We start from the raw sequence: 10,267 nt of genomic DNA on the forward strand, positions 1-10,267 counted from the left end.
CAGGAGAGGGTCCTGTTTGCCACACTGGCACACAAATAGKATGGCCAGAAACTGGAACCCAACTGCCAAGGGAGCAGCCTGGCCAGATCGTGCAGTCATTTATGGGATTGCAGCCTGCCAGGCCTGTGTCTTAAGGTGGTAGAAGTTAGTGCTGGCAGTAGGAAAAACATCTGGTTTGGGGTTATCTTCTTTAAATAGGTGCAGGTGAAATMATGGAAATTAACCTAAAAGGCCATTGATCAAACCACTAAAAACCTGTTATGATTTATAATTTGAGAGGGTCAGAAGTTCTACCTTCCCACTTTTGGGACTAATAAAGATCTACTTCTTCAGTGATTAATTTACTTGTCTTCTACTTCAAGCTTGTTCTGGCCAGAAAGAAATATTATAACGCCACCAGTTTTCTCAATGGAGATAAAATTTACTGCAACTAACCTGAAACTGGGGCTTTGGTAGAGGAGGCAAGACAAGTAAGGCTGTCTCAAAGAGAAGAAAGAAGAGCGGATGGCCTCTGAGTCATTGTATTCCCTCTTTTCCATATTAATTGCATGAATGGAAGATAGGTAATAATGAAACAGAAATGTAACATGCTCTGCAGAGAGCAATAGCAGCTCCTTCTGATCAGGAGCATCTGCATGGTGAACATACTCAGCCTGGAAGTGATGCTGTATTTTGTACAGGATCAACCTTCATGACAAAGTGCTTTAGGAATTCCTGATTTTGAGGGAGAAGTGGCCCAAGTTCTGAACACAGCAGAAGGAAGAGGAGGTTCCCTTTGGGATGGCTTCATACTAAATTTGAAAAAAGACTGGCACAGCTTGTTTTCAAGTAGTAACTGATGGCTGAAGAGGGGAATGTTATGCTGCCAGGACTCAAACAAAGTGTCCTAACAGGGTGGCAGAAAATCCAAACAGCTGAAACACCACTAAAATCCCCTTTTTTCAAGGTGTAAAATCATGTTTGTGGCAGCCTCTGTAAAACCTGTAAAATATGTGAGCTTTCATCTTACAGTCATGCCTCTCTTAAAAAAAAAAAAAAACCAAAACGAAAAAACAAAACATAACAGGTGGATTAATTCCCCTCTAAGGACACTACTACCCCATATGAGGCTCCTGCTATTGTTTCTTGAAACTCAAGTCTTCCAGTCATTCGTAGAAAAAAAAATCTTAGCAGAGTTTGGTAGAGCTGCCCAAAGGAACCAACCTCACCTGTTTAAGCCTGGATGATTCAGATATTCTGGATGAAAAGCAAAAGCAAGGAAACAACAAAATCCTTCAGTTGTGGGAAGGAAGAAAAACACTGCACATTTCTGCACAAGAATACCATCTTGTGGCATCCAAAATGCTGCCATCCCAATCCAAATGGCCTCATCTCATTTTCTTGGCATACAGAGCACAAGAGAACACAAGCTCTCAAACTCCTGAACATTTTACTTTTATCAAAGCAACCAAAGTAACAGAGAGCTGGACTTGAAACCACATAGGGAGATGAAAAGGAATCCTATCATAAATTAAAGCATGGAAAAACAATGGAAGCCACCTAGGAAAGGGCCAAGGACTTCATAGGATATCCCATAGCCTCAAGCAACAGCAACAACATAATTTTTTAAAAAGCAGCTGGAAAGCACAAAACTATACCAAGAAAAAAACAAGGAAATGGAAGTCTTTTGAGACAGAGCTTCAGAAAATGAGGAAATGATCCTCTAAGCTGGACAGTGAGACAAGTAGATGGCTGGGGACACAGCCTTCCCATGGCACCTGGACAAGACATTCAGTGTCTCCATTCCTCTGCCTCTAAGGYGATTTTAAAAATCCCCCCTCAGTCAAACAGTACCAGGGCAAGCTGTGAAAAATCCCCTTCCTAGAGCCAGCAGCCAGCACTCCTAGAAGAGCCCTGCACTTCCCTCTACAACAACCACCAAAACACTTCACAACTTGGTGGTCTTGGGCTGGCTGGCACGGGCAGGGCACTGGCACTGTCCAAGGGACACCGTTGGGACCGGCTGGGTGTGAGCTGAGGAGTGACACCGAGGATTTGTGTTCCACGGGCACTGCTGAGCACTCAGTGGAAAATGCCAGGATCCAGCCATGGCTCTCTGCTCTTCCATCAGGATCTCAGCCAAAGCCATGACTGACTCTGACTGTTAAATTGAACCAGGCTAGACAGCTACTCAGTGATGAGCAATGAGAAAATGTTCCAGCAGCCAGGCTTGCTTTCCAATAGATCTACTTACCTTGGGAATTTGGGAGTCGGGGAGTCCATCCTGCACCAGCTCACACTGCATTCCTGAACTGGGTTGCCAGGCATYGTGCAGGGTTGCAGAGGCATCACGCCTTCTCCCACCACAAGGTTCCTCAAATCCTGTTGCAAAAGAAGCAGCTCAAGCATTAGCAGGTCTTGGGATTCATTTCCTGGAAGCAGGCAAAATTTTTCCTTAGGACTTTAGTCCTTAGGATGAAACAAGCTGCGTTTTGYGCTTCACAAGTTGATGCCTTTCCTTGCACGTTGAGCGTGTCCTTGCTCAGATACAGGATGTTCTTCCCAGTGCCCTGCCCAGTGAAGTGGCTGAGCCAAGGGAGGCTGGGAGCTTGCTCAGGCAAATCTCCAGGTTGTCTCTCTGCTGGGCGAACAGGACAGGCCAAGGCAGGGAGGGGCAGGCACCAGCTACTCTTTCATGTCTGACTTGCCTCCCTGATCACTTGCCTCCCTGATGCACAACATGACCCTCTGGTACCAGCCAGCTGTTCAGCCCCCATGCCAGGCAGGATGGGGACAGCCCCAGCACCAGAGCATCCCTGGCATGGTGACAGCCCCAGCACCAGAGCATCCTGGCATGGTGACAGCCCGAGCACCAGAGCATCCCTGGCATGGTGACAGCTCCACCAGCAAAGCCTGGGAGAGGCTGAAGCAGGCAGGGGCCCCTTGGCACCTGTCTGCCCATCCTACTCAGCTCCTTGTGCTGGGTCAGATGGATGGACCTCATCACCTCTCTCCTACTCAGGCTGAGGGATTGTGGTACCTCACCTGGCAAACAGGGCTGTGACAAATTATAATGAAAACCCCAGTTTAGGCAAATTCCCATCTGTTTAGTTAAGATAATTTTAGTTTACTACTTTTTCTTTTCTTTTTTTTTTTTGGCAGTTGCGTGTGTGCAATTAGCTGCAATCTTGGCTTAAAAAAAATAAAGCACCCTAATTAGCATATTAAGCCTCCTCATTTCCCAATACTGTATAATGTTGTGAAAGCTAATCTATAATGTATTGGATGTTATGCAAATTCTCAGTACTCCGTATGGGGTTTACAAAGGCATGCAAATTAAAAATAGTGTTCRGAATAGGACTGGGGGGAGGGGAAAATTTGCACAATAAAATATGCAGGTAGGAGGAAAGGTGTTTATAACCTTCTTCCTATTGTTTGTGTATTCTCAGMTGCACAATGCTTTTCAAAGCAGAGAGATGGATTGCATAAAATCTCTCCAAATTGGATAGTTTTTAAATGAAATTTAAAATGAGAGTACTGTTCTCTGAGCAATAATTCACCCCACTCTCTGCTGGGGCTTGTAAGGGGTAGGTAAAGCTTTGACTGAGCTTTTGCTGGCTGGCATTGCAGTTCTGCACAGCTGCTCATAGCGTGTTTGCTTGGGGGGCACCGGGGGTCTCKGCACAGCCCAGCTGCCCAGGAGGGTCTGCGGTGGTGGCCTGGCCAGGAGCTGAGCTGGTTGTCCCCATCAGTGTGACCGAGCGGGGCCCCGCCGTGTTGGCAGTGTCTGGGAGCGTGCTTYGATCCCGTTGGTATTTGATAGCCCTACCTGTAGGAGGATGCGGGMGGAGCTGCAGCACAGCTGGCTTTTTAGGATGCCGCTGGCGCCTGGTGGAGAAGCTCCGTGCCCGCTGCCAGCTCCGAGCCAGCACACGCAGCGTCTCATGTGGCTTGTCACCGCCTCCCGTCGGCTGTGTCCAGCCGAGTGCGTACAGCCAGCCCTGATTGATACTTAATTAGATTACAGCTGCTGCCTAAAAATAGCCATTTTATAAAAATAAAATCTTGGCTGGTGTCAAAGCGAGCCCCGTGCAGGCCAGGAGTGAGCGGTGCTGCCTCTGCCTGGACAGCGGGGAAGCTCTGCAGGCAGTGCTGGCAGTGCTGCCGCGGGGACCATGGCTTCTCCCTACCTGGATGGCTTTTCCCTGCTCTTGCCTCCCTGCTGGGCTGGTAACACCACACGGGGTCATGTTGGAGCAGCCCCTGGAGCGTTCAGCTCAGGAACTCTTGAACATGATCATTTTTCTCGTGATACCCCACGAACTTCTGGGGTAACTTCTCGGCTGCCGCCGTCCTGCCGAAGGACAAGGAGCATCTCCGAGGGCAACGCTTCCCAGAGCGTTTCTTTAGCAGCTCCTTCTTCCAGCATCTTGCCCTGCCCCAAGCATGGCAGGGCTCAGCCGTTCCTGCTGCTCAGAGCTGTGAGCCCTCCCAGTCTGGGAATGTTTTCCTAAATGCCACTGTGCAATTTAGCTTATATTTAAGGCGTTTTGTATAGGTCCTGCTGCTCTTCCTCGTGAGTATCCTCTGCTCTGCAGAGTCAGGCACCTTGGGCAGGGGTGGGAGAAAGGCAGGAGCAGCACAAGCCAGACATGAGGCTGSTGCTGGGGCACACATGGGCTGAACTCCTGCATCTCTGCTGACAGGAGGCCTGAATGGATCCAGAGCAGGCTGTGATGTGTSTGCCTGGTGATATCCCGTGCAAAGGGGATTGCTGAGGGTAAGGACCCAGCCCTGTGCGGCCGTGGAGTAGGGGTCAAAGCCGTTCCAGCAGGAGCTGTAGATGTCCCTTACACAGGGAGCCTGTCTCATGGAAACGGGCAGGAAAAAAGCCATCACACAAGGAGGAAGTGGAAATGACCAAAAAGCTCCTAAAGCTAACCGAAAGCTCCTCAGGTGCTGCTTTCCCACGCGGAAGGGGCAGATGAGCTCAGTCCCCCTGGGCTGTGGGCTCTTGGCGGCACTCATCAGCAGCTCCGTTTATCCTGCCAATATTTCCCACCCTGGACACTTTCAGCCGGCGTTTTCATATTCACTGATTTGCTTCACAGAGGTCTGCATTTGCTTATTTTCTGCTGCAGTTCCCTGGACTGGGGGAGTTCTGGCTGCAGCAGCTCCGGGAAGTGCAGCCGAGCTCGGTGCCTCCGAGCCCAGCCCCTGCAGCGCCAACCGCGGGAGCTGGAGGAGCCAGCGCCGGCAGGGAAGCGGCGGTGCCCGCTGGCGAAATGCCCCTCCATGGATCCGGCCCGGGGGKTTTTGCGTTGCGGATGTGCTCACAGACCCGCCGGGCACTGGGGGCTGCCGGGGAGCGGGAGCAGCCGGCGCTGTTTGACCGTGAGGAGCCGCAGCGGCTGCGTSGGGGTTTCTGTCTGTTAGTGCACTAGGGGGGTCCTGCTGGATCAAACCCACCCAGAGCCGTACAGCTACTGCCAAGTGCCCGTGCGGCACCAAAGTGGGAGATTGGCCTTGCTTTGTTTCTACTGCCTTCATTTAACAGTGAGTGCCGATTACTCAAAGCGATATGGGCAGGACCTGGTAATGTAGAGATGCTCTAGCGTTAACTTAAGGGGATGATGATCCAGTTGCCTGCAGTGTAAATACTTTGTGGCCAGGAACCCTGCTTTATCGCTTTGTATAGTTTTAAAGTAGTTTAAAGATTGAATAACATAAAATAACATAATATAATGTTATTTATGTTATTTCCCACGTGAAGAACTCCTGTAAACCTTGCAGTATTGAAACTCAGTGAACAAGGCATCTTAGACAAGCTGAAAAACAAATGGTGGTACGATAAGGGTGAATGTGGAGCCAAGGACTCCGGAAGTAAGGTCAGTCGCTGAAGGTCTTTTTGTACTGATTAGCAATCACATTTTGACCCACTGTTTGTTTATACCAAGAATGACTTTCAAAAGTTGCTATTTACATTTTGAAGGTTGAAAGAAAAGAATAGAAAAAAATAAGTAAGTCTCAGAACATGACAGCATTTTTCTTATATGCAGTTACAGACTGTAGTTGTAAGTATGTTTCACTGTGTGAGTATTTTGTTAGAAAAACATGCAAAGAGAAGCCCCCAAARCCTTCCAAGCTGGTGTCTTCATCCAAATGTGCAAGTTTCAGCACAGTTACTGTTATTTTTACTCAGGCCAGCATCTTTTCTTCTTTTTAGTTTTACTGAAAAAATGCATTTTGTTTCAAAATTACTRCTTAGATTCTCTACATGTCAGTTTGGGAAACAGTCACATGCTTGCTAAGGGCAAATTTTCAGGACAGAGAGTTGATAAAGAAAAAATGCCTTTCCAATTCATTTTGAAATTGGTTGGATTTTTTAAAAAATCTAGAAATACTAATGGTGAATCATTACCTAAATATTGTRTATTCATTTTTATACTGCTTTGAACCATTTTGCTGCTGTACTGTCCTGTCCCCCAGCCTCATGCAGTACCACTGTASACCCCAGGGCAGGTCCCACCCCTGAGGTGGATCAGCCCAGCAGCTGCACACTTAAATTGCAGGAAATACTTATTTACACCACTCAGTTAAAAGAAAACACAGAGGATTTTTTTTTTCTTTTTAATGCTTATAGACCCAATGGGGAGAAAAACACTGTAAAAGTRCTGGGCTTGTTGGAGTGAAGGACATTTTCAAAGGCACCAAGAGGAGGAGGAATCCAGCTCCAGCTGAAATCGGTCGCAGTTGAGTGCCTAACTCCCCTGGTGCCTTTGGAAGTGCTCTCTGTAATCATTCAAACAGAAAACTATAATTTCAAAGCACCCTCTCAGTGTCAGAGGACAATTTCAAGTTCCAGCAAAGCCAATAATAAAATTTCATTGATTTCAATAGAACTGGAAGTTACTTGGGGCTCAACCCAGTAGCTGTTGTATCAGATAAATTTGGGTTCATGGGATATCTGAACACACAGCAGCTGCCAAAGAGAACTGTGTTTGAAAAGAGATATAAATGAGTAAGATCTTTAGTTTAAATGGCAGGTTGTTTGCTTGCAACCACATGTATCCAAACTGCCTGTGAAATACACAGACATTTACAAGGCAGATCATATTTTGCTCTGACTATATGCAAATTTAACTCTCCCTGGAGAGACTCATTAACCAAGCTCTGTCAGCAGTGCCTTCTCTGGGCACAGCCAGGTTTTTGTGGCACCTGCCCATCCACCCTGGCCAGGGCCATGCTAACCAGGAGCTGTCCCTGCCCACAGCCACCYACACATGCAGCAGCAGAAGGGTTGCAGCTCTATTTAATCCTATTCCAGAACCCTGTTTTTGAAAATGCAAGCTTCTCCCCCATCTGACATGTATTGAAGGAAGAYAAACCCCTACCAGTGATTTTTGTGTTACAATGTCTGGTTTCATTCAATAACCCACCCTCCAGAAGGTGCTAGTTTAGCTCAGGGCTCTGCTGCTTGACCTCTAAGTAACTGCCTATCTTTCTAGGGTGGKTTTTTTTCCTAACTGTTGAAACAAAGGTAGTTAAGTTTAGCAGCGTCTCAAGAATTTCACCTACATTGTCCAAACCCAAGTGTGTAGTGGTTTGGCTTTTTTTTTTTCCTACTTTTGTCATGTCCCTCTCTAAATCCTGCTGTATTATGCAGCACTGGCACAGCTCTCCCACAGTGCCTTTGCCAGCAGGGATGCTCGGCCGTAGGCAGCTTTGCKCTGGGACACCGAAGGCCTGGGGAAGTCAGTGGCCAAAAAAGCCTCATGGCCTTGGAGTCAGCCAGGGTTTCACCCAGCGAGGGTGGAGGACAGGGCAGTCACTGCTGTGCAGCCCCGGGCTGCGGGGATGGGGGGACAGCACTGGTCCATGGRTTGGACACTGAGCACCATGAGTGTAGCTATTCCAGCTAGGGCTAATGCAAACTTGTGTGTGTGTCTGTCTGTCTGTCTGCTCCCCACTGCAGCACTAACAGCGTGGCTCGTTTCTCTTAGGACAAGACCAGCGCCCTGAGCCTGAGCAATGTTGCTGGGGTGTTCTATATCCTTGTGGGAGGCCTGGGGCTGGCCATGATGGTGGCACTGATCGAGTTCTGCTACAAGTCTCGGGCCGAGTCCAAGAGAATGAAACTCACCAAGAACACTCAGAACTTCAAACCCGCTCCCGCCACCAACACCCAGAATTACGCTACCTACAGGGAAGGCTACAACGTGTACGGCACAGAGAGCGTGAAAATCTAGGGGTACGGCTGCGGGCCGGGAATGAACCCTCTGGGGTTTCTCCTTTCTTTCCTTTTTTAGCTGTTTGTGCTGCTCTGTTGTGTGCACCAGCGGGCTGCTGCAAGAGGCTTTTGAAACGTCATCTTGTGGCGGCTTCTAAGAATCAGTGATTTAAATTTCTTCCCTGATCAGAAGTAGGATCAGAAAGGTACCATTCTGTTTCACACACRGAGGTAGCTGGCTTCATGCTGAAGTGAGTAACTCCTCTCTCCAGAATCRTGCTAGTTCAAAATTAAAGTATTTTGTTCATTGTTTTAAAAATCACTATAATGAGAATTATCTCTCTTGCTGCTGATCTTTTCATCTTTGCTTTGTAAGCTATAATCATGTCAGGTAAGTCCTTTTAGGAAGCTTCCAAGAAAATTTTCAATTGAACCAAAYCTTCTACACTAGAATTCATTATTTCTAAAGCAGGAAAAGTAGAGCTGAATTGCTGACAAAYGAGTCTGAGAAGGCCTGGTTAGCCCCTCGCCCACAGCCTGTGCCTCTCCACGGGCTGAGCTCCCCTGCCCCTCGCTGCCAGGCAGTGATGGAGTCTCTCTGATTTTATTTTAGATCTTCACCYTGACAGCATGCAAGACAAAAAGCAGCAGAGAATGTGGCTACTTCATGGATTCGGACCACCTGAGCCAGTTGTACTCTCTCTGAGGTGTCAGGCATGACACGCATTGATGATGGTGCAATGTACTTTTAACAGGAAAAACTGATATTTTTTCCTTCAGTGCCTTATGGAAGACTCTGAGACTCACAACAATGCAAACCATCACCGAAATATTCTTGCTTTGCTTCAAAGAAGTAAAAGAAAAGGAAGAAGAGGGGAAAAGAAAAAGAAAAAGAAAAAAAAGGAAAAAAAAAAGGCAAGAGAAAAAGGAAAAAGAAAAGGAAAAGACTGGTAACAAGATACTGGTATGTGAAAAAAAAATTCTTGTAAAAAAAGATCAGTGCGACAAAAGCCATTCTTTGATACCACTGCACAGTAACTGAATTTGTGTCCTGAAAGCAACCGCAGCTGGTTTCATCAGCCACCCCAATCGTATCAAATTATGAAACTCCTCCTGACACAAAGCCTCAGAAATCTGCTGCGTGCGAACACGGACTGGCCTGCCACTGCTTGTATGAGCTGATGTCAAGATGTTTCAGTATTTACTTACAGTGGTGTGATTTTATTTTATTTTTTTTCTGAGCCACTTTAATCTCTCCAGCTAATTTGAGCAATCCTATATAGCAGCAAAAGGTGTAACACCTGAARAGAAGAATCTGTGCATTCAAACCAATTAAGGTCAATGACTGTGAATCTGTAAATCCAAAAGAAAGTAATTTGTGGAACTGCATGTCTTGCTTCCAGATCAGTAAATTAATTTCTTGACAAGGTAGCTAAAGTGCGGGCAGAAAATAGTGCATTCCTTTTTTTTTGTTCTATCATCAGGCATACCTACAGGTGCTTTATTAAAATGACATTGGGTGGCTTTTAAAATTTTAAAAAAAAAAAATGAAAAGCTACTTGCTGTTTAGGTTCAGACCATATATCTCTTTTCTTGCTGTCCATTTGCATTTAATCCACTGTTTAATATCAAGCAATGAAGCAAGAGAAGGGCAGGTTAGTTTTTCCCAGGCTTCTGCTTCCCCCCAGTTCTCTCCCCCCCGGCACCGTGCTCAGCCTACGCTTCTCGGTATCGGTCCTTGCRAGCAGAAGCGAGGAGAGAGGGCAGTAACTCCACTTAGAGCCGCAGTTCCAGCCATAGTAAGCGATCTAACACGACTCCTGCTAGTACAGTTATATTATATCAGCTCCTGCCAGCTCTTGTTTCATACCTGGTGAGAGGATGCTCCTGTCCCTGCCTCTCTGTGAGGAGGACACCGCTCCGGCCACCTCTGCTCCACCAGGGGCTCACTGTTACTCACATCCAACGTCTTAGACAGCAGCAGCATTTCAGCCTTGAACCTCTGCCTGGAAACTACTTAACTTCATCTCTGAAATTAAAAATGTTTAAAAAAAAAAT

General features: G+C 47.0%; 1 protein-coding gene across 4 annotated transcripts in view; it reads left to right on the top strand.

Moving 5' to 3' along the window:
- Positions 1-10,260, top strand: part of GRIA3 (glutamate ionotropic receptor AMPA type subunit 3) — a 141,075-nt gene extending 130,815 nt beyond the window's left edge. For 2 of the 4 annotated variants that reach the window (XM_057365650.1, XM_057365652.1), the window contains 3 exons: positions 5,753-5,867; positions 7,983-8,230; positions 8,823-10,260. In XM_057365650.1, the coding sequence (XP_057221633.1) occupies positions 5,753-5,867; positions 7,983-8,228 (361 nt within the window). In that variant the 3' untranslated portion in view covers positions 8,229-8,230; positions 8,823-10,260. Of the gene's footprint in view, positions 1-5,752; positions 5,868-7,982; positions 8,231-8,822 lie in introns of those variants that run through there. The other 2 variants (XM_057365651.1, XM_057365653.1) reach the window with 2 other exon arrangements.
- The last annotated feature ends 7 nt before the right edge of the window (positions 10,261-10,267 follow it).

The sequence above is a fragment of the Malurus melanocephalus genome, unplaced genomic scaffold (assembly GCF_030028575.1).
Source record: "Malurus melanocephalus ecotype Western Australia unplaced genomic scaffold, MMel_1.1 scaffold_56, whole genome shotgun sequence".
NCBI classification, from domain to species: domain Eukaryota; kingdom Metazoa; phylum Chordata; class Aves; order Passeriformes; family Maluridae; genus Malurus; species Malurus melanocephalus.